The sequence below is a fragment of the Hydra vulgaris genome, chromosome 09 (genome assembly GCF_038396675.1).
Source record: "Hydra vulgaris chromosome 09, alternate assembly HydraT2T_AEP".
Taxonomy (NCBI): domain Eukaryota; kingdom Metazoa; phylum Cnidaria; class Hydrozoa; order Anthoathecata; family Hydridae; genus Hydra; species Hydra vulgaris.
The window spans coordinates 14,390,001-14,414,916 of NC_088928.1; the positions used below are offsets into that span (position 1 = coordinate 14,390,001).

Sequence of the window (24,916 nt, forward strand, 5' to 3'; positions counted from 1 at the left end):
TAGAATTAAACTTTAAATGAATGAGTTGGATACTTTGATCTAATTGAGTTGCATAATTTGTTTTTAAATACAGTTTTTGTTCACTTAATTGATCTAATTGAGTTCACATTTACAATAGTTAAAAGTAAACAACTGTTTACAATAAACATGTAAGATATTTTACATATTTATTGTAAACAGTTTAAGGTTTATTTAAAAATAATAATATGTTTACTATTTAAAAATATACACAATGTATATTTTCATAAAGTACATTTAGATTAGGTAAGTAATAAATCTAATATCTAATATACTAGATGTATAATACATCTATATAGATATGTTTACTATATAAATATATTTTTAATTTCTTTTAAACATTTTTCATAACATAACTTTTGATAAATTAGTGCATATTAGCGATTATTTAGCAATAAATTACCAATACACATACCACAATTATATAAAACAAAAATTAGCTGAAACAGTATTTTTGAAGTTAATAGAGTTAATTTAAATTTATAAGTGAGCTTGAGTGTAAATATAGATTTATTAAAAAGTAAATTAAATAGTGTAAAGTAAATTAAAAAGTAAAGTAAATAGTGTAAATATAGTTTATTAAAAAGAAACTTGATAAATTAAGGCAGACTAAATTAGCACAAGTTAATCAGTGCTATTTTGAAAAAACAATTCAATGCAAGAGACTTCCCAAGCTTTTATTCCAACTTTTAAAAATGGACTCGATGCCAGGTACCCTGACACAGACGTGATATTTTCTTCTTGGTATCTGAAATCAGGGACTCTGAATAAACTGGTTTCAGCGCACCTCTTATATAATATAAAATTTATTTAATAATATTTATATAAATTTTTTTACCTGAATCTTCGTTTTCTTTATATTCAATTTTTTTTGTTTGTTTTGAACATGAACGTTTTGGTTTCATTTTTTTGCTTTCATTACCTAAAAAAAATTTTTTTTTTTTTTTTTACTTTTATACACTTTTGTGTACTAGCTAATAGAATTTATTTGATACTTATGTTGTTTTTTTTTTTTTAAAAAAAAACTTTTTATTTACATGTTAAACAAAATTGAATGAAAATAAAATACAATTACTAAAAACAGGATACAAATACTAAAAAATTTCTACAACAAGGGTGCTTACAAAAAGTAATAAAGATTAGATTTATTTATTGTATTGTATTATTTATATATTATTTATTGTACTAATCTATCTTATTTATCTAAACATTAATACGCTAATGAATATTAGTGCGGATAGTTACGTCTAATGTTCGTATTGTTAATTACGGTTCTGTATTCTGTAAAATACACTATTTCTTAGTTTTTAAGTAGTTTCTAAACTTTTTTATGCGTGGTTATATGTTCCATGTGGTCTTTCAAGTAAAGTCAGCAAGCAAATTAGAGCTGATATACTTTTATTTTCAAGAAGTATTGATATTGTTCATTGTTTAAAATAAAAATTTAAATAATCGTTTGTTTGTTGTTGGTTGTTTTTATTTTTCTAATTTTTATAGCCTGTTTTCATTTTTTAGAAGTTAATACTAAAATGACTAGTAAAATAGTTTTTTTAGTACAATCTAAATATAAATACTGTAATTTAATAGTGTTTTTAATAAAGAACTTTCAAGGCTTTTCTAAAAGCGTTTCTTTACTCCACGCGGTCTTTCAAGCAAGGTCTACAAGCCAATTAGAGCTGATAAATTTTTAGTTTCAAATGGAATTTTTTTTTTTTTTTTTTTTGTTATTCACCTCCTCAAGGCCAAGAAGGCCATTACAGATGAGGAGGCTACTAAATAGTGGTTATAACCCTCTCTCAACTCTATAACTCCGAAACACGAACCTCGACGAACAAGGCCGCTGCGCGGAGAAACAAGTTGAGCGCGGTACTACCAGGGACGTGGTGGGGACGAACTCGGAACCTCTTGCTTATAAAGCGAGCGCTTTACCACAACACCACTACCGCATTGATGATGTTTATTGTTACCAATTGATGTTGTTCATTGTTTAAAAATTAAAAATTGTTTGTTGTTTGTTGTTTTTATTTTTCTATTTTTTATAGCCTGTTTTTTTTAGAAGAAGTTAGAACTAAAATGACTCGTAAAATAGTTTTTTTTTAGTACAATGTTTCTTTTTTAGTAAAGTGTTTCAGTTTTGTCTTCAATTTTTTTAGAACATTATAAGCAAGTATTGTTTCATTTTTTAGAGCAGTTAGAAGGAGCTGAAGGCCTTTTTAATAAGTATATAGTATATAGTAGTTTATTTATAGTTTATATTAGTAACATGGTTATATTAGTTTATTTATAGTTTATATTAGTTTATATAGTAGTTTGTTTATAGTTTATATTAATTTTTATAGTATATAGTAGTTTATTTATAGTTTATATTAGTAAGTTTATTTATAGATTATAGATTAGGATTAATAAGAATAAAAAATTTTTTAGACAGGCAAGCTGACAGCGACTTAAGTTTTATCATTTAGATTTTATTTGAGTACAAATGTAGCATTAGCAATTTTATTGTATGTAATTTTATCTTAATTTTTATTTATAAACAGACAGAAAAAACTCAGTAAGGACTTAGATTTAGTAGATTTAAGAGCTTCTTTTAAATATTCTTTTAAATCATTGAATATGTTTTATACATTTTTATAAATTTTGTCATTTAGGTGTGGTAGCATCACCAGCTGGTGCATCAGCAAATAGTAATGTCTTTTACTTTATTTTATTTTAAAAAGAATCAATAAACATTGTTTATTTAATCATCAGGATAAAATAGATAAGATAGATAAAATAGCTTTTTTGTTTAACATTTTTTTATTTCAATATAACTTCAGTTGCACCAGCCACAACAGGTAACTTAGTACATTAATTTTGATACTTGAATTACATTTGTTACTTAAATTTTCAAGCAATAAATATTGTTTATTTCAACATTTTTGTCAGGATTATATAAATAAGCTTTTTATTTGTTAATTTATTTCAGTTTCTTCTGGATCAACTTTAAGTAATGGTATCTCATTAATTCATATTTTATTATAGATAAATGTAGATAGAAAAATGTAAGTTGGAAATTTTTGTAGATTTAAAAGCAGTAAGCTTTTTTCTAAAGGTTCTTTCTATTTTTGGATTAAATCCACTATCACTACATTTGATCTATTTTTATATAAAGTACTTTAATAATTTTTGTCATATTGGGGTTTGTTACTTTTCTGTTTTTTATTTAATAAAAAAACAAGCAATAAATATCATTTTTATTTAGCTTTGTCAACTTCATTATCTGGTAACTGAATAATTTTCTTTTGGTAGTTTTTCACTTAGGTAAAACACTTTCAAAACATTATAATAGCACCCTAATTTTTTAAGATAGCAATGAAGTAATAAGTAAGTTTGATTTTATTATCTAGATTTTCTTTTTCACTTTTTTTTTAAAAATAAATTAAATTAAAAATCTTTTTTCTATTTTAGATCTGAAGCAACAACTTGCTCGGCGAGAATATATTGTATATATAACTAAAGATATATATCATTAATTGTTGGTTATATATGAATATATTTAATTGTTAATATATTTAATATATATATATATATATAAATATATATATATATATATATATGTATATGTATATATATATATATATACATATATATATATATATATATATATATATATATATATATATATATATATATATATATATATATATATATATATATATATATATATATATATATATGTATATGTATATATATATATATATATATATATATATATATATATATATATATATATATATATATATAAATTGTTAGTGTATTCTGCAAACAGTGCTCAATGTTCCTAAAGAACAGAGCAATAAATTTGTTTAACTAAATGTTTCACCATCAGTAGGCTCATCAGGAAGAACTCTTCCTGATGAACCTACTGATGGTGAAATATTGGTATATATATTCATACATAATTATGCTGGATCCAAATTTTTCGCGAATAATCAATTTTAAGGGATCTCTATTCATGATTCACTTAGATATTTGGACATCTGAAATTTTTTATTAAAAACACAGAGGTTTTAAAAAAGTAGCAAAAGTGCTCATATTACTCATATTAAGTGCTTATATTACCACACCACTTGGTAATATGAGCACTTTAAATTAGATCAAAAAAATAACATTAATTAAATTAAAAAATACCAACCTGACAATTAGAACAAAATTTTTTTTATCAAAAACATAATCTAATTTTTGGCATAAACTTAAATTTAAAAAAAAAAGATAATATCTCTTACTTTTGTTTTTTAAATATATTTTGCTTTGCATAATTTATGGACAATCCCTTACTGTTATATATTTAATGTCTGTTTTCTGGCCTTAATTAGTTATATGTATATAGAAAACATGTCTGTTAATATCTACTGTAATGTGATCCTACAAATATCTTAAGCTATTTGCTAATGCTTTGCGTAATTGTTGTGATGATATTGTTGTAATGTTTTGTGTTGATAGACAGCTTAGCTTACCTTCCCGTGTCTATCGTTAAAAATGATTACAGGTAGTTTCACTAACTGCTTTTAATCATTCACTAAAAGCGAGGATAACATTTGATATTACTACAGTACAATTTTTATGCCTCATATTAATTTTTTTTTATCTTTAGTGTTATTAATTATTTTGCAATTTGAATGAGATTAGTCAAATGAGTTGGCTTTTCATTAAAAGATATTGGTTTCAAAATTGAACACCATTGTCAAAATGGTCTGGGTTAAATTGTTTTTAAAAATCCGGTTTCTATTTTGTTCTTTTTTAATATTTACTAACTTACTTTTCTATAACTTCCTGCTAATATGGAATCACGTAAATTTTTAAATATGTTTACAATAGGGTATGCTTGGCTACTCGGTCCTGTAGATAGCGGCTGATATAACTGATTTTGAAAAGTGCCTTCAATGTTAATTGTTTTTTAAGAAAAATTTGTTTTATGAAGGGTTTTTTATATATATATATATATTTTTGTTACACATTTAATTACATATCATGTAAATAAATTTGTTTTAAAAAAAAAGTGAGCAAAAGTTTAAATATACTTTTTACAACTGTTTTATATGGTTTTAACATCTGTTTTATAATCTTTTCAGCCCATTATGCTGGGTGAATAAAAAAATCAACTCCTTTTACTCAGTGCTTTTAGACTAATTGCTCACCTTTATGTGAATACATTTATCGATTAGTATCATAAGTTTTATGATATAATCTCCAAATCAAAAGTCATTTAGTAAAATCAAAATTTTTTTTTTCTTAAAATATAATTAAACAACACTATAAAATTGATTAATAGTTGTTCCTGATAATGACTAATAAGTAAAGAGTAGTTATGGTAACCAATATAACTTGGAATATTATATAACTAAGTTTGACAGAACAAAAGTTTTCTCAAAGCTGCAATTCAAAAATGTTATTCCAATAATTTACTTATGAATTTTTGGGTAAGTCAATCATTTGGAATAATTTGGGAAGACATTCAGTCATAATACTTTGATGCATCATTCGAAATAATTATTGCAAATAATTATTTCGAATAATATGTAAAAATTTATATTATACTACTGTATAAAAAAAATATGTTATATTATATAAAAATTATATTATATTATATAAACAATATATTATTATAGAAATAAAAAATTTAGTTTCTAAAGGAAAAAGACAAAATATGATTAAAACAAAATGAAAAAATTTGCTGCTGATATTTTATAAATGTTTCTAGAGATATTATAAACATATTTAAAATATGTATTTAGAATAAATAAGAAAAAAAAAACAAAAAAAAAAAAAGATTAAAAAATAAATACTTGAGGGGTGTATATAATCTTGCCAATGTTGTAAATTCTTTCTGAAAAATTAGTTCAAAAAATTTAACTTATTTTAATTTTATAATAGTAGTTTTTGTTAAACTACAAATACTTTTTTTAGATAAATTATATAAAAGAAAACCTGTAACATGTAGAGCCATATTCACATAATGGTTTCTCTTTTACTTTTATATCCTTCTTTTGAATTAGTTCATCACTTAAGTGATTAAACTCTTTAAAATGCAAAGGATTTTTCCTAAAAAAGAACATAAAATAATAGTTAAATTTAGTTACATTCTAAGTGGTTAGTGGTTAAGTGAGCTAATCATAAATATAAACAGTTATGAATTCTTAATGTTTTTTATCAAACACAAAAACATGACTTACAGGGAAAATAAAGTCCCAAAAAGATTCAGGTTTTGAATCATAAATGAATTGGTAAATGTTAAAAGGGTGGAAGTCTAACAATGTAAACTTTTGAGAAACTAAAAAAAACTGCATTTCCCCCTGTAATAAATTTTTGTTAATGTTTTAATTACTTTTTTTTTGAAGTTGAAAAACATTATCCCATTCAGAAAAAAAGTTATTAAACCATCAACAAAAATTTACTATAGTAGAAAATGCAGTTTTTCTTTGATTCTCAAAAATTTACATTGTTGGACTTCCGCCCTTTTAAGATTCACCTATTCAAATTGTTCATTTGTTCCAAGAACTTAAAAATGAGGGACTAATGAACTACACTAAATTGAGGAGAAAAAAAAACAGGCAGAAAAATATAATTACAACTAAACAAAGGTTTTAGTTATAATTCTCAGCTAGTTTGACCATTTTAGTGACAACTTTTTTTTTTTTTTGACAAGAAAAGGTTTTGTAGAGAGGCTTCTTTACAGTTAAGTAGAATAAACCTATTAGGTAGACTCATGGTGGTCCAATACAACACAAACATAGTTGGTAGCTCTTGTGCCCTAAATTTCTAATCTGTCAGCAGAAGTCCGCAAGTCTCAATATATTTGGAGATAACTAAAGGCCAATAATAAGTAGCAATATTGTTATTTTAAAACAAAGAGCTGTTTTTGGGACTTCTAATCACTGATAACTTAGAATGATTTGATTTCTCAAAATATCAGTGTTTGGCAAATAATAGACTGATAGTGTGAATTTCAGATGATGTTGATTTAAAAAGACAATCCATTTCTTTGTTTTATTATTTGTTATATAAGTTATTATAATTATTATTTAATTATTCAACTTATATAAGTTACTAGTTATAAAAGTTGAATAACTAGGTGAGAAAAAGAAATATTTAAAAAGAAACTGAATTTTTAATATTATCAGAAAACAAATATGAAAAAATTTATTTGGGGTTTGAACATGTTACCATTTAATCATTGGCTTTCCTCAAAATAATACTATCCTCTTAAATTAAAAATTTCAAAACTACATACTTATTTGATACTTGAATGTACAGTCATATTATATAACTTTAACTTACAGTCATATAACTCATCAACTTGTTTCTCCGCGCAGCGGCCTTGTTCATCAAGGTTCCTGTTTCAGAGTTATAGAGTTGAGAGAGGGTTATAACCACAATTAAGTAGCCTCCTCATCTGTAGTGGCCTTCTGGGCCTTGGGGAGTTGAAATAACAAAAAAAAAACTTACAACTTTGTAAGGAATAATTGAACAAACTATTTTTACAACAGTTTCTACTATTCCTAAGTCATCAGCGTGTTGTATTTCATTACATCCTCCTCAACATGTCATAAAAAGTAAAATAAAATCTTAACTAATTCCTAAACTGGAATAGAATTGTGTTGAGTGTAAACACACAAATATTAAAACTTATATTATATGAACATTGTAAACAACTTTTTATTTTTATGTAGTGACTAATAGTAATAATTATATGTGTTTTCATATAAGTATATTTAATAAAATGAAATGTTTAAAGCTTTAGAATATAAGTTTGTTTTTCATTTTCTTTTGTGGAATTTTTTTTTTCCTAATCCTACCCTCTCTATCTCCCCCTGCTTCCTTTTCTATCTTCCTCCTTTAGTCTAACTAACTTCAAAAATACTTTATCTCCTCATTTTTCCAAGCTCTCCCCCATACCAAAATGACATTGGATTGTAGCAATTTTTGTTAGGGTCTGTATTTTAATGCTAATCTTAAAAAATTTCTTATTTAATCAAGCAATCGAGTTAAAAGTATTTTTAGGATTTGTAATTTTCTCAATGATAATTAATAGCTTTCTTATTTTTATAAAGTAAACTTTAAGAAGACCATTTAATGAGGTAGCTCTTATAATCATTGTCTCCATCATGACGCTTTAATGCCTAGAGCAAATTTTTATTATTCTTTGCTTAGTATAAGCCAGGTAACACAACATTTTGACAATAAATAGCAGCAGCTTGTTGCGTGATTACTGCTAAAAACTATTAACTGTACTAAAAGGTAATCAATATTCTAAGCCTAAACCAATGCTTAAAGGATAAAAAGTTTGATTGTAAAAAATCTGGACAAAAAGAGCTTGTAAACTTGTAATCTGTCTTTTTACTTTATTAATCTTTAACAACCTTTTAAAAATTAACCTGTAACAAGCAGAACCATATGGACAAGTCTGTTTAGGGTTTACTTCAGGCAAAGTATTGACAACATCGTCCAAAGTTGAAAGCCTTGTTTCAGCTAAGTTTGAACATCTAACTGCCATTATTTGCGTCTAAATATTTATATATTTTATTTTTTGAATGTAAATATTTTTCATATATATATAAAAAAAGGCTTTTTTTAAAATGGAATTAAAAAGATAAAAAAAAGTTGTTTCATAAAATTTTTTGTTAGTATGATGCCTTTTTCAAAAATTATGTTGTTAAGATTCATAAAAAGATTTTTTTAATAATATATATTAACATACATACGCTGCATCAATTTAACTAACTAATGATATCAACTAGGCAAGGAAATAGGTGAAAATAAAATAAAACAAAAGCCACATCTTCTTGAGAGACTAACAAATTTTTTAATGAAACAATCTGTAAAAAGACATTTATTATGGCACATATACAGGATGTTTACAATGGTATACTGTCATTACAAATATCCATTGTATACAAAGAGTGTATATAATCATTTATACAACATTGATAATTTTTATGTTTTATTTTGAAAAAGCTATATATGCACGCATTAAAAAAAAAATTTCTTAAATAGAAAATTTAGAATTGAGATTGTTATCAAAACACAATATTTTAATATTTCATTATATAATAAATATTTAATTTAATTCAAAAGTAAACAATTAGAAAATACATTCAATTTATTTGATGTTAAATTACTTTTAATTTGAAAATATTATTAAAACTTTTTATTTAATTTAAATAGATATAAAATTTTACATAATTGGTGATGCAGTTGTTATTTAAACAAAAAAACTGTGCAGACTTTAAAAAACCTTCTGCTTGCAATATCATTAGAAAGTGGAAAAGGTATCAGACATACATGTTTACAAAAAGAGTAAAATGTGAAATTTCACACATAGTTGCATCTTCAGTATTAAAGAAGTCGGCCATAAAATAGAGAAGTAAAACAATAAATTTTACAACAAATCTTATCTAATATTTGATTAAGTAAACTTTAAAATTTAATTTTTTTAAATAAAAATTTCTTTTTGAAATACCAGTTGAATTTTTTTTTTAAAGATTTTGTGACTTTACAATGCGCTGAAATTTAATAATCAAAAAGTGATAAATCCTCTAAAGAAAGAAGGGTTTGTTTGTAATGGATTTTATGCATTAAATTTAATACCAAGAATATGTCATATACTTAACAATGAGAACATGGTATTTTAAAAAAGCACAATATTATTTAAAATAATAGTACACATATTTAAAATAATAGTACACATATTTAAAATAATAGTAAACATATTTAAAATAACAGTACACATATTTAAAATAATAGTACACATATTTAAAGTACACATAAACATTTTAAGAGATTCAACTAAGAAAATGAAACTGTTTTTAAAATTTTTTTTTGATAAACTGGATTTCTATGGACTAAAAATTTAATTCAGTAGTTGTAAACAGGGTAAGATATTTGAAAAAAATTTATTTTAGAATAATTGGGAGAAGCTTCAAAAAATCTGCAAATTTATATGTTAAGTGATTATTTTCGTGAACACTATTTTGAGAAAACATAACTCAAATTTTTAAAAACTTTTGAAATTCTTGTTCTATTACCCATAATTGCTGATGTATCTTTTTGAGCCAATTTACTTCTGTATTACAATTCTTTGCAATATAAATAACTTTAAATATTATTTACATCATTTACTTCTGCATTACAATTCTGTGAATTATAAAATTACTTTGAATATTATTTACATCATTTGGTAATAGTTCTGCTGTATAATCTATTTACATACCAATTAGATCAACACCAAACAAGAAATGATTTACCGATTTCAACCTTAATAATAAGCATCTGATACAAACTTTAAAAAATGTGCAATTAGTAACATAAAATATTCAAAAATAAAATATGCCCAATTATGAGTGCAAGTGCCAAGTAATGATTGAAATTTAAATTGAGAACTTTCTTAAAAACACATAAATTTCAAAATATTTGTAACCAAAATACAAAACAAAAACTAAATTTTGTATATAGCAACACTCGGAAAAATGAGGTAAATTGCCGACCTCAAACTGTTACAGGTCGGCATCAGGTTGGGAAAAAAAATTTGACACAAAGGGGTTACCATAACTTATAGAAACAAGGACAGCAATTTTTTGCTGACCTCAAATACTTTGAGGTCGGCAGTTAGATTAGCATTGCCGGAATTCTGAGGGCTGATATAGTGTAACCATTTTCCATCATTTCATTAACCATCAATTTCCATTATTTCACTGATCGATTTCACCTAAAATAACCACTGACCAGTACTAAAGTCCAGGATCTACCAAAAGTTATTGATATTTATCACCGCTCCCTTATTTGGAGCAGGATAGTGCCTTTAATGGCTGCGAACAAGCTGCAGTAAATATTGTTTTTGAGTCTCTTTCTTCTTCAGTGCACTGTTGTAGCTTTGGTTAAAGATAATTGCTCATCCTGCTGTATAATTAACAACCTTGAGCAGGGTAACTTTCACACTCATGTCCTGGAATATCACATCATTAAACCATAGAGTAGGTGGCTTCAATAATAATGATTTAGCCTCTACTTTTCCATTTTTTTATTGCATGTATTTTGACAAAGGGCTGCTGTGATCAAATGTTTTCTTTTCAAGTCGCTTTACAGCATTTTTGTTTGGTACAGGCGAAAAAATTTTAAAAGTTTAAGTTTGATTTCATCTTTGACCTGCTTGTCAAACAGAGCAAGTGGTACTAGATGATCTGAAAAGTACCACAAGTATTGCTTTAAAGCAGCGGATGCTTTACGACAGACAGTGCTCAGGATACTTGTCAAGCAGCTTTAACGTTTTAAGGTCATTCAATGTGTGCTTTTATTGCAAGAGGTGCTTTATGCCGGATTTAAGCATAAATGAGAAACCTTCATCAAGACTTGCAACTCCTGTACCATAAGTTGAATCTGATTTCTAAAGAGGTATATCTTAATAGAATAAATGGCCTTAGCCAACCATCTTGCATTGTGTAGGGCACCTGGTGCATGAAGACATAGCTTGTCATCAATTTCTATGCCAAGAAAAAAAAAGCATAACTGTAGAAACTCTCTGTAATCTTCTCGCAGAGATTTATCTCTAATTGCAGTTATAAAATGAGATCATCTATTGTTGTAAACCATTAGACATTCCATTAAAGACATCATTGGCAGCAACTTTTAAGCTAGATTTGTTTATAATATTATTGACAGACAGTGCATGCACCAAGATGAATTCCGGTGTTAGAACTAGTTGTGTCAAATGCGAGTCCCTAAGCCGGGGATTACATTGCTTTTCTCATGTGCGACTGTCAATTTTTGGCACTACCAGAAGTTGTTCCAAGTGTCCACTTGTGACTAAAATGGCAACTCAGTCTACAACCGCCTAACTCCCTGATACACAAATCTTTTAGTCAAATTTTTATAATTAAGTTTATCAATCTAAGAATTATGCATTTTTTTAAAAAAGAAATAAAATGCTCAAGTTGCTATATATATTTTTACATACATTCCTTTTGTGAAACAATAATAAGTAGATATTTTCCAGGTTAGCTTGTCTTTTGAGCTTGCGTATAACATATTTCTAGCTTTTAGGTCTCTCAACTATGGTGTAAAATATTCACAAAATACAAAGATTCAAGTTTTTTTTAAATACTCAAGTTTTTCTTGAGTATTTTAAAAAAACAAAGATTTTTTATTTTTAAAGAATGCGTAAAATTTTTTTAAAAAGATAGGAAGATTTTTATGTATAAAGATTGCATGTAAAACATTTTTATAAAAGGTACATGTTGTGTAAATGCACTAACTGTGTTAGATAATAATAATTTATCTAAAATTAACATTATAATAAAACACATTTGATCTGAATGTTCAGTTAAATAACAATAAATTAATTTGCTTGGTGTGATACTTACCAAACACACACACTCACAAATTGCCTACAGTATTCTGTTGTTATTCGTATGTATTCGTTTTTCCACAAAAGTAATATACGTAAAAGTAACAACCAGTACTGTTTGAGAAAAACGGTATACATTTAAACCATATTTAAGAATAGCATAATTCTTTAATTTATTAGTTTATAAAGTCAAAAGTACCCTAGCAAGGTTATGGTGAGTGAGAATCAAGTCTTAAAGCACTTATTTAAACATAGTGGCAGAATTTATGACCTCGAAACCATTAGTTCTTTATTTTTATTGCTAACTATATTTTTAAATAGTTCAAATTTAGCAAAAATGCTTCTTTACTTTTTGCCTTTTGTTAATAATGAGGTTAAATCAAGAAAAAATTTGTAAAATACTGTAAATATTCAATCAAGTCTTTTTTTATATAATTTTACAGTTTTCAGTAACTTGTAGGCCAATTTAATAGACATTGAAAAATGCCCTTTTGTAGCAACAAAGCTTGCCATGGCTATGAATGTCAATATGCTTAGGAAATAACAGGATAAAACTATTTCAGAAAACAATTTATCGTAATTGCTACTAATAGTTACATAAAAAAAAACTCAACAAAATACCAAAAAAAGTTTTTTCAAAGGGGGCTTTCTAAAATTTTTATAATCTGCTTCACAATATTTTACCATAAAATTGTCCATAACATCAGCCTAAATAAGACATAAAATTTTACTCATTAATTACAAAATAACTTTTTTTTTTAATTTTATCCCAAATCATCATTTTATAAAAAAAATTGTTTTATTTAAAAATTATTATTTATTATCATTTAATAATCATTTTAATTATTATTATTTAATTATTATTTTCAAATTTCACTGCCTACAAAATTAGATTTTTATCTAAAAATGAAAATATGCATGTAACAAAAAAATTATTAAAGTTTTTTATCCTCAATGTTTTTTATCTCAATGTTTTTTATAAAATGATAATTATTTTTAAAATTTCTATATAATTTTGCTTCTTTTGAGATCTTTTTTATGATAAACTTTTGAAGATCTTTTTTTTTGTGATAATTTTAGGGACCTGTCTGATATTTAAGGGACTTGAGGTACCCCTAAAAATTTATTTATTTTTGAAAATTTATAAATTCTAGCATTATTTTATTACATAGAACGCATTTGATGCTGAGTATATATGAATGTGTGTGTATATATATACCAACCCTCGGAATTAGGGTCGCCATTCAGCAATGCTGACCTAGAAGCAATTGTTGTTGACGAAAAATCGCCAACCTTGTTTTTATGTTTTATGGTCAAACCTTTGTTTTACATTTTTTCTGCCGACCTGATGATATATATATATATATATATATATATATATATATATATATATATATATATATATATATATATATATATATATATATATATATATATATATATATATATATATATATATATATATATATATATATATATATATATTGTGTGTGTATATATATACATATATATATATATATATATATATATATATACATATATATATATATATATATATATATTGTGTGTGTATATATATACATATATATATATATATATATATATATATATATATATATATATATAAATATATATATATATATATATATACACACACACACACACACACACACACACACACACACACACACACACACACACACACGCACATATATATACTATTTTAAAACATCAAGAAATACAGTTTCTTTCAATCCAAATTTTTTTATTCAGATTTTTAAACCTTTATAGCCTATATAAAATTGTTACAATTGATGTCAGTGGTTGAATGGCTTTTTTTCCATTTAGATTTAAACAATGGTGTCCAAAAATGGTGTCCAAAAATGGTTTTGACATATTGGTCTTCATCCACGTTTTTATCTGCATTTTTGTTTGACCTACATTTTGCTTTGGGAAAGTTGCATTTTATTATATAGGTTTCAGGCTAGCTGTTACTAGGTAGTTTTGATTTGTTTTTTTGATTTTGATAAAGATCTTAAATTTGGGTTTGATTTAAATAATGCTCTGTATTCTGCTTTTCAGAACATTTTCTTTTGTAAATGAGGTTTACTACATGGGTTTTTGTAAATGAGGTTTACTACTAGGTTTACTAAATGGAATAAGCTCTGTGGAGAAATCTTTTAAATATAGCAGTTAAAATATTCGGGTCATGATTTAAATGTGGTTTATCTAAATATTAGTGATTGCCTCTTTTCGATATACTTCATATTTACTATTGTGTTATTTATAATGGTTATATCGTGAAAGTTCAGCATTTTTATCTTATTTTCAACTTCAATTGTGTATTTTATAGCAGGGTGTTGTTAATTTTAAATGTTTTGGAATTGTTTTGCTTGCTTGATGTTAGGAAATCTTACATAACTATCGTTAACGTATCGTAAAAATGATTTTAGATTATGTGAATTTAGATTTATTGTCAATGCCATTTTAATTGCGATATTTTCAGGAAAATATTGTACACACTAAAAAAAAAAGGTAGAAATTTTTAGTTAAGGTAGGATATGTGATATACCCTTAGTAAGATATAATTTTCTACCTTATAAGGTAGAAAGTTATACCTTTAAGTAAGAAAATTGTATGATAAATAATTGTTTTTAATATAATTTTCTACCTTAAAAGGTAGAAAATTATACCTTACTAAGGGTATATCACATATCCTACCCTAAGGTAGAAATTTCTACCTTTTTTTTTTAGTGTGTAGATAAAACAAAATCCTCAGTCCATGCAGTAAAAAAAAAAAATAGAAGACCGGAAAATGTTAAAAAATAAACTTAAAATATTTTTTTATTGATAGATAGCTTGTGGCCTGCTGTTAAACCAAAATACTCAGTCAATGTAGCAACATTCCTCGCATATTCTACCTGTTTATCAGTCAATGTAGCAGCACTCCTTGCATGTTCTACATGTAATAGTAAAAAAATGAAAATAAAAACATTCCAGTCTATTAATTTGGGCTTTTAAAAAGCAATAAATTTAATTAGTTTTCTCAATCAAATTTAATGGTTTTGACATAAAATGTACTTAATTTTTACATATACAAAAAGTTGTCAAGAGCCATTTTTTACCACAAAGGTAGATCTACATGTCAAACTATAGGAAAAAAAAAATATATATATATATATATATAAATGTTTTTCTAATATATATGTATCTAAGATGTTTTCTGTAACTTTCAAAAAAAACTAAAAGTTGAAGGAAATATTGGAATCACAGATATATCTGAAAAAAGATAATCCCTGAGTATATAACAATTTTAGTTTAAATCAACATCATAAACTCAAAACAGTTTTGAAACTATTGTTCTTTTTAATTTTGAATTATTACCTCTTCTTTTAATAAATCCACAGATACCCCTTCTGATATGCTTTTACTCAAAGAACTTTTGTCAATTGTTTTTAACTGAGTACATTCTTCCTGCAAACCTATGGAATTTTATTTTTATTTGAAAAAAAAATTTAAAACAACTTAAACAGTTTATTTGATAATTATAATATTTAATAATAATAATAATAATAAAAATAATAATAATAATATATATATATATCTTGATATTTAAGGCTGTTTTGTATTATAGTAATAAAACAAAACTCATAGTCGTAAAAGAGTGCTCAATATTAAAAATATTAAAATATTAAAAAGCTATTTCAAATAAAGCGATACACAGTTTCTTTGAATACAAATTTTTTTATTATTTAAGATTTTGAAAATGATTTTTGATTGAAATGATTTTTGATTGAATTGATTTCACAATGCAGGCACAAGAAAAAATTCCTCTTATCTTTTTTTGACATCGGTGATTAACTAATATTTTGTTTTTTCTTTGGTTGTCATTAAGTATGACTTAACGACGTAAAGATCCCACTACACAGTATTTTGTAATTTTTAGCGGTTTTTTATGTTTTTGATTTTATATTCAATGGCTGATGATTGCCTTTTAGGCATGAAACTTAAAGTACCATAGAAAAATATACGCTCCAATTAGGTGAGCACTCTACTCCAAGTCGTCCACACAATGGAGAAAATAAACTTTAATTACTCAGTCTAAAATATTCCTATTCCATAGAAAAAAGAATTCTTATTACAGTTACTGGAGAAGACTGAAGCACTCATAAAAAGATTGAGGTAAAAAACTTTATTCTGTCTTAATAAAATTTCTGACAAAACTAATTCATCCAAAACCAAAAACCATGGCATTAAATCTGCAAAATGTCCTCCACATATAAAAGAAATGACTATGTTTGAAAATGATTTAATTAATCTAGTTAAAAATATAAAATTTTGTAAATTGAACAACAAGTAACAAGTTTAAAGAAAAACGATATAAAATCTTTGCGCAAATCACATAAAACTTTACCTACAGCTGACAAAACCTACTCCAATATGTACAGAATTACCAAAGAAAAGTATAACCACCTCCTTAAGAACGCTGTTACATCTACATACAAAAAGGCTGACCAAAAATTGTAAGATCGAACAAATATTAAAAATAAACACCTTTTAACTAATCATGATGTTTTCAACAGAATTGAATTAAATGGCACCTCAATTTTTTTTATCACTCTAAAAGACCACAAGGTTAATTTTTTAAACAACCCTACAGCTTGCCTATTAAATCCTGCAAAAAGCGAAGTAGGAAGAATTTCTAAAGTTATTCTATCAAAAATAAATAGTGATCTTAGTAAAAAAGTTTGCACCAATCAATGGCTAAACTCACAGAATGTTATGGATTGGTTTCAAAGTATTAAAGAAAAACATCTATACAAATTCGTAATATTCGATATAACTGATTTTTATCCTTCAAATAATAAAAATTTACTGAACAATGCTTTTGCTGAAAAATACTTAATTATAAAACAAGATGAAAAAAGGTTAATATATCACACCAGGAAATCATTATTATTTAACAATGGTGAAGCCTGGATTAAAAAAAGTCAAGGTTTATTTGATGTCACCATGGAAGCCTTAGATGGCGCCGAAGTTTGTGAGTTAGTTGGAATATTTATCTTGTTTCAATTATCACAGTCTTACAATAAAGATGAATTGGGAGTGGTCAACAGATGGAAAAAATTAAAAAGTACTTTGTGAAAATTTTTAATAATAATGATCTTCTTATATCCATCAGCTGTAATTTTAAAATTGTTAATTATCTGGACTTAACGTTAAATCTTAATGACAGTTCTTTCCGACCTTACTGCAAGTCTGGTAATTCCATCGGTTATATAAATGCTGCCTCTAACCACCCTCCTGGAATACTAAAAAGCCTAATATAATTAATTTATATATATAATATATAATTAATTTATATGTATATATATATATATATATACATATGTGTGTGTATATGTATATATATATATATATATTTATACAGGCCTTGGTAGGAATGGCAGGTGGTCCATGAATGCGTGACCAAGCATTCAATTCTTAGTTGCAACAACTTGATCAAGGTTTTTCAGATAAATATTAAAGTTATCAAACGCCTAAAAGGCAGAGGTCAAGTTGTTGCAACTAAATATTAAATACTCGTTCAAGCATAGAGTGGGTTAGCCCGTCATTCTTGCAGAGGCCTATACATACGTATACATATATATACATACGTATACATATATATGCCTTGTTTTAAATAAAAAATGCTTAACCCAATAGCCTAATGTGAATTTGACATAAAATTCTTTATTTTTTAATTTTTTAAAGACATTTTTTAAAAAGATGTTTGATAATTAACAAACTTTTTTTTTCTTGACATTAGCATAAATGAATTAAAATAAGTTAAATTAATATATATAATTGCGACTTAGCAACTAAAAATGATTTTTTATTTAAAAAAAATTAGTAAAAAATAAAAAAATTACTTTACTTTTATTAGTTTGTTGTGAAAGCAAAGATTATTTTTCCAAACATCATTTATTAAAATTATATCGCTGTATATATTGTTTATTAAAAAATAGTTGCTGTGGTTTAATTTGCATTATAAAAAATTTAATTATTATTCATTAGTTTAGAAATATCAGATAAATTATAATAGAAATATTAAGATTATATTATATTATGTTTTCGCTTTTTCTTTTAGCTTTACTTTTTTTTTTTCTTTTAACAGTTTTGTTTTTATTGACTTTTATTTTATTTTTTAAAAGGAAAATAGGGGTATGAATGAGGCCTAATTATTTTTTTAAAAGGAAAATAGGGGTATGGATGAGGCCTAATTATTATTTTGGAAGGAAAATAGGGGTATGGATGAGGCCTAAAAATTTTATATGCACTTTTTTGCAATAAAAAAGTTATACAAATACTTTTTTATAAAATTGTTTATTTTTTTTTTTTTTAATTTATTTATTATTTGAAAAAAAATTTTTTTTTAGAAGTCCTAAATTAATATAATTCAATATACATTAAATGCTATCATTTGATACCTTGCTTATTTCATCATGTTGGTTATTATTTTATTGACATTTTTGTGATGCATTTAACTACTTTTTTTCTTTTTTAGAAATTTAAGAAAAATCAATTAAAATTTTGAGTCAACACCTAGTTGTTTGTAAAGGTAAAATTTTGTTATGAGGATTGCAGTTCTTTTTTTTTTTTTTTTTTTTCTTAATTCAAAAAGTATTTTATTTAAATATTTTTTATAACTTAAGAATAGTATATAATTTTATTTAACTTAATTTTTTCTCTAATTGTTTAATTTAGTTTGTTTTGTTTTTTTATTTTCTTTAAAATATCAGTGATTTATATAAGTTGCTCATTTTTTTCTTTTGATCACTTTAGAGTAGTAGTAAGTAATTTTATAGAAAAGATCACAATTCCAAAGAATCTTTTACAATATTTGTTACTACTGTAGTAATACTACTGAAGAATACTGCTTGAAGAAGTTATTATTGTAAATACTTATAGGTGACATGAAAATATTTGTTGGTAAAATGAAAGAGATAGAGCTAGGCGAGATAAAATTAACAAAGATAATGTGGTTAACCAAGTTGATAATAATCATTGTCAGAATAAAATAGATGGAGCTAGGCGAGATAAAGTTAATTATCACCAAAATGTAAGAAATACTGCTAGATAATATTCTAGCTTTTTTAATTGAAACAAACTGTCAGCATTGTGGCGCTAAAAAATTTCCTGATGAAACACATTTTCTATGTTGCTATTATGGAAAGGTAGTTTTGGCTCCACTCTAACCATTTCTGCAAGCTTTACAAGATTTATTTACAGGGACCTAAATAGATTATAATTCCTATATGAACTTTTTTAAACATATTAGAAATTATAAATCTCTTTTTTTAAACATATTAGAAAACTATGAATCATGAGCAGTCAAGTTTTAAAATAAGTTTTTCATTGTATAGGTAATCTTAGGCCAAATCAAAAAATTCCCCAACATATTGTCAACTGTATATCTATGACCCATTTGCAGCAGTAAATTTTAGAATGCTTTTTGCTGATGTGATTTAATGTTTCATTTGTAAACTAAAGTTAATGAAGAGAACCAATTTGGTCTTGCATTTAAAAACATAGCTGAAGTAGAAGACGAAGAAATTCGTCAAGCAGCTATAGAAGGTCAATTAGTTTCAATTGTAAAAAAGTCTTTACTTGAAGGGTAAGATAAGCATTGCTATAGTCTGCCTTCACATAATAAAGTTGCAATTGTATTTATTGGAGAAGGTGCTCTGTCTGCTTCCATAAAAGTTATTTACCCAAGAGGTCATCCACTAAAAATTATATTGAGTATATCAGCCAATTTCTATGGTTCCTATGAATCCTATGGTTTATCCACTTTTTTTTCCAAGAGGTGATGCTGATTGGCATAATCAATTTGTTCACAACTTTGAACATGCAACACTGGTTAGAAATCATTTTACATTATCACAGTTTTACAATTATAAACTATCTGTAAGACAAAACTTTTGTTCAATATTTTATGGCAAGAAACTATTTCAGCAATATGCTGTTTATGCGTATGTCGAAATTGAAGAGCAGCGCCTTGCTTTCATTAGAAATAACCAAAGCAAACTGAAAAGCAAGCAGTATGATACCTTACACAAGCATGTGATCAACCTTGGAAATGATCATAATTTTAGACCAGGGAGTGTTGCAGTTTTGCCATCACCTTATGTTTTTGAAGATTCTATGATTATAATAAAAAAGTATGGTAAACCAGATCTTTATCTTACTTTTACCTGCAACCCAAAATGGTGCAAGAATACTAAAAATTTATATCCAGGTCAGATTGCAAATAAAGTCGTAAATGTCTTAACTACTATATATTTTCACACATTTGTGAAATATGCTGACACTATTATAAAAAGAATTCTTTAGAATTGATTACTTCTGCTTTTTTATTTTTTTATTTTATTTTTAAGGGGGAGGGGGGGGGGGATTAAATGTTTTTATCACATGTTTTTTGTCATTATCTCTCTCTTAAATGAGAGTTAAATAAGAATTAATAAAGAGAGAAACTTATGTAATTACTGAGCTCTTACATATTATTTAATACCACAATTGATAATGACCATGTATAAGAAATATTTTATGATATAATTGTTTAAATTGTTTAACTATAATCGTTTCTCAATTGTTTAAAAATTGCAATAAATAACACAACCTAATAGTGCCAAGCAGCGTTATTAAGTTTTTTTATTTGCTTTTTTTAACTTTTTTGGAGACACAGTAATGTCTGTAATTTGTACTTACAGATATTTTATGCTATGCGCTATTGTTATTGTGTTTTGTGTTGATAAAGCTATGCTGTTATAGCTATTTTTTTAATTCTTTATATTTTCTATTATGTTATTATTCCAGGCCTTGTTTTAAAGTGTTAAGCTGCCGGCAATTTATGTACGCGTTCTGTACTCTTAGAGCAATTTCCATTAAGTAATTTTTTATCATTTTTTAACTTTTAAATCATTTTATAAGTGATAAGATAAAAGAAGTAATTAACTTCATAAAAAACCAAATTAACTTTTTAATGACAATTATGTAAAAAAAGTTTAAATGATAATTATGTTAGATATAAGCGCTATTTACCAATGAAAAAAACTGAAATAAAACTAAAAATTACGAAAACTCTATTAAGCTAATTATTTTATTGGAATATTTAGTAACAGAAAACAAAATTGTTTATAGTTAACGACAATTTTTTTTTAATACGAAGCTATTAAACGGAACGTAAAAATATTTATAATGAAAACTTTTATTTATCACCTTGCAAGCACAAGAATATTTATACAACTTTTGATTGCAATAAAAAAATTTAAGTACCTATATTTAAACTTTTCATTACATTAATAATTATTTTAATTATAGTAATAAATAATTTATAGTAAAAATTTTTTTTATTTTTATTGATTTTTTCGCTTGAAAAACGCCCACACTTTAAGCTTAAAGCAAAGATTATTATGATATAATTTAATTCTGATAAAAATATATGATTTAATTTAAAACTAACTTAATAAAAATATATAATTTTATTCTGATAAAAAAATATATAATTTAATTTTGATTCAAAATATAAATATATATATATATATATATATATATATATATATATATATATATATATATATATATATATATATATATATATATATATATATATATATATATATATATATATATATATATATATCAGAGCCTATTCTAGGAAAAAAAATTGGGGAGCAGTACCTCCTCATTCTGGCAAATTTTAGCCAAAATATCAGCATTTTTTTTGCAAAAAAAAACATTTTAAAAAAAAAAATGGTCCTCAATTTTTAATTTGGGCAGCGCCCAAATACGGATGACACTATCGAAAACAGCTAGAATAGCCCCTATATATATATATATATATATATATATATATATATATATATATATATATATATATATATATATATATCAGGCCTTGTTAAGAAGCATTACGTAGCTCGCATTATGCCTGCGAAAAGGCGATTTGCCTACAGGTTCAGCAGTTGTGCACTACGCAAAAACTTTTATCTTTTAGAATATTTAAATTATCTTTTGATTGTTGTTAACGTTTGTCATGTGACGTTAATTCAGAAGAAATAAAGTTGTAAGTAAAAGCATTTAACCGCAATTGTAAACTAATAGATTTTTTGTTAAAGAAACAGTTTGTTTAATAACTTTTTTTGTTGTTGTTAAAAATTAGTTAAAAAAATAAAGTGTTTTTACATTTTATCTTAAGGAACTAAATATATAAATTCCTTTTAAATATAAAAATTATTTTTAGTCATAATAGTTTAAAAAATGCACGATTTATTTTGATGTAAATATTTTATTAATAAGATATTTTGTTTATTGTTAATTCAATAACGTAAAGTTTTAATGGCGTTCGTATAATTTATGAAAATAAATTATGATCACGAAAATGTTATAGGTATCTGATAAGTAACAAAAAAAAACTCTTTATTGTTTAAAAACATTATTAAAAAGAGTTCACAAATTAAATAAGAAAAAATTTATTAACAGTTAATAAAATAACCAAAAACCAACTGTAAAATCATAAGAAAATAAACAAACATTATTTTACGCTTCATGAAAAAAAAATTTTTTTCAAAATAAAATTTATTTCATATTTGAAAAAAATAATAAAAATGATTTTTTAAATAAGAACTTAGATTTTATTTGTAACTTTTGTTATAGTGAGAAAAAAACAAACTGTTTGTATGATTTTTAATGCGTTAATAAAATAACTTTAATTACAATGCGGTACTTGAAAAGATGCTAGTGACGCAATATAACTTTTAACGATGCAAAATATATTTGCTGAGCTGAGTTACTTAGAAATGCGTTACGCCTTTTCGCTACGCAGCGAAATCTCGTAACAAGGCCTGATATATATATATATATATATATATATATATATATATATATATATATATATATATATATTTATATATATATATTTATATATTTATATATATATATATATATATATATATATATATATATATATATATATATTTATATATATATATATATTTATATATATATATATATTTATATATTTATATATATATATATATATTTATATATATATATATATATATATAAACAAGTTTAATTTTGCTGTGAGCATATATTCAGCAAGAGTGCTCGATGAATGATATCAGAGCTATATACTGAACTGAACTGGTGAACTGGTGGGCCTATATATATTAGACTCACCATCTAAAATAATAAATAAAGAAGACGTTAGACTATATCATGACGATGGTCTGATGATACTTCGTAAAAAAACTGGATCACAAATTGATAGAATACGAAAAAACATAATTAGAGTTATAAAAACGATCGGTTTTAAAATAGAGATCCAAACAAACCTACCAGCAGTCAACTTCTTAGATGTATCCTTTAACTTAGAAAAAAGCTCCTACCAACCTTTCAAAAAACCAAATGAATATCTACGTTACATCCACTCTGATTCCAACCACCCTCCACAAATAATAAAGCAAATCCCCATCTCTATCAACAACAGATTATCACAAAATTCCTCGAATGAAAAAACATTTAATTTATCTATACCAGAATATGAAGATGAACTAAGAAGAAATGGCTTCACTAATTTTAATTTAAAGTATAACCCCCAAAAAAGAAAAAAAAAGACAAGAAAAAAAAAATAATATGGTTCAACCCCCCTTACAGTAAAAGTGTCTCTACCAATGTCGGACATATCTTCCTAAACTTAATCGACAAACACTTTCCAACATCCCACCCCCTAAGTAAACTTTTCAATCAAAACACCATCAAATTGAGTTACAGCTGCACCAAAAATATCAAAAGTATAATAAAAAGCCACAACAAGAAAATTAGTTCAGAAAGACCAAAAGAATACCCACCCTGCAATTGAAAGTGTAGAGTCTCTAATGTTATTTATAAATGTATAGTATCCTCCCTAACACCCCAGAAAAAGTATATATTGGCCTAGCAAAAGGTGAATGGAAGAAAAGATGGGCTAACCACAAACACTCATTCACAAATAAAAAGATGAAAAATTCAACCACCCTTTCAAAGTATATATGGCAGATAAAAGAAAACTTAAAAATAACACCAAAATTAACTTGGTCAATAATTAAACAAGTCCCTGCCTACAGCAACATAACAAAAAAATGCTTGCTTTGCCTTCATGAAAAACTTTGCATAATATCATACAAAGGTACGCAAAAATTATTAAATAAAAAAACAGAAATTATTTCTAAGTGCCGCCACGAAAACAAGTTCTTGCTTGACAACCACGAGCCCAAAGATTAAAAACACACTCACAAATAGTTATAGTTTTATAATTGTTTTTGAACGCCACGATGTTTATTGAGTATATTTTTTAACGAAAAAAACAATGTACTTTTTACGTGATGATTGCTAAGCGCATGAAACTTTTAGTAGTAAAAATCATGTAGTTATTTTTATTTAATATCGTCAAAAAATCAATTATATATATATATATATATCTTCCTGATGATCCAG

The 24,916-nt window shown here is 25.1% G+C and overlaps 1 protein-coding gene across 2 annotated transcripts in view; it reads right to left on the bottom strand.

Moving 5' to 3' along the window:
• Positions 1-24,916, bottom strand: part of LOC101235320 (aprataxin and PNK-like factor) — a 63,719-nt gene that overhangs the window by 18,043 nt on the left and 20,760 nt on the right. For both annotated transcript variants that reach the window (XM_065804804.1, XM_065804805.1), the window contains exons 7-11: positions 15,782-15,879; positions 8,433-8,560; positions 5,986-6,099; positions 5,844-5,884; positions 857-940 (exon numbers count right to left, since the gene is read on the bottom strand). In XM_065804804.1, coding sequence (XP_065660876.1) covers positions 857-940; positions 5,844-5,884; positions 5,986-6,099; positions 8,433-8,560; positions 15,782-15,879 — 465 coding nt within the window. The remainder of the gene's footprint in view (positions 1-856; positions 941-5,843; positions 5,885-5,985; positions 6,100-8,432; positions 8,561-15,781; positions 15,880-24,916) is intronic.